Here is a 1,022-nt window from a genome sequence, read left to right on the forward strand (position 1 = left end):
GACCTAATCCAGACACCATTCCATTGTCCAGTCATACCGAGAAGTGTTATACAATTGCTACTACAATCAGTTTCAAAACAGTTTCTTCCTTCTTGTACTTGATATTGTCTCCCCTGCCCCACAACCTCCTTTGCTGTCCTCCTCAGGAACCCTTATTCTGTGTTTTAAGCCTTCGTATTCCACCTTTGATGTCTTCTTAACAAATTACCTTCTGTTGCTCTTGAGAATATATACAGCAAAACATGCACCCATTGGGTTTTATGGGACTCTGCTTTATGAGTTTTTAATTAAGTGTGTTGTGAAAAAGTATCCAGTGCTGAAAATAATATGAGAAATGCTGGATTAAGTTAAAGAAAGAAGTTTATTTCCCCCCCTCTCCCCCACCACCAAAAAAAGAAGCATCCCTTAAGCATTCTTTGGGTTCTGTTACTTTCGTTGTATCCTGGACTCTGAAGATTTATATTTTTCCTTGCTCATTAATGTATATGAGATATATTTTAAGTTATTTGGATGAAATTTGAAGTCTTTTTTTTAAGTGGGAGGGCTATTCTAGTGTCAAATGGTCAGAAACAGAATGGCTAGGAAAATCTCTGTTCTTAGAGTGTGAGATTCCATGCAAAAGGATTCTGGTATGACTATTATAACAAAGACTGTTTGCACATTAATTTCTCCCCTCCCCCCGTTTCCTTATGTAGGGTGAGCGTGGAGTCCCAGGGTTATCTGGAGAAAAAGGAAGTAGAGGAAATCAGGTAAACCATGAACATATTCTTTAGTTTCTTCTGTCTTAAGTGATATGGATCATTTATTTTTAACCCCTGGGAAAGAATCATCTAGCCATTTAAGTGCTTGATTGGAAGTTCAAGGCTGTAAGAGTGAGCTGATTATTTGGTAACTTTTATTTGGTAACAGGTAACTTGACCCTGCTGATTTGAGATGAGTAATGCAAATCAAGTCTCTCAACCTTTTGTGCTGTAGGACAGTGATCACGCCACCACCCATCTTATAAACTTTCATTTAAAAAA

General features: G+C 37.8%; 1 protein-coding gene across 1 annotated transcript in view; it reads left to right on the forward strand.

The window, feature by feature from the left end:
- Positions 1-1,022, forward strand: part of LOC101656273 (collagen alpha-4(VI) chain-like) — a gene marked incomplete at its 3' end in the record, with an annotated part of 122,093 nt that overhangs the window by 59,880 nt on the left and 61,191 nt on the right. The window contains exon 12 of the mRNA XM_045297695.1: positions 696-749. Coding sequence (XP_045153630.1) covers positions 696-749 — 54 coding nt within the window. The remainder of the gene's footprint in view (positions 1-695; positions 750-1,022) is intronic.

Source organism: Echinops telfairi, unplaced genomic scaffold (assembly GCF_000313985.2).
Source record: "Echinops telfairi isolate 266 unplaced genomic scaffold, ASM31398v2 ScPeMD7_7420;HRSCAF=8458, whole genome shotgun sequence".
NCBI lineage: Eukaryota > Metazoa > Chordata > Mammalia > Afrosoricida > Tenrecidae > Echinops > Echinops telfairi.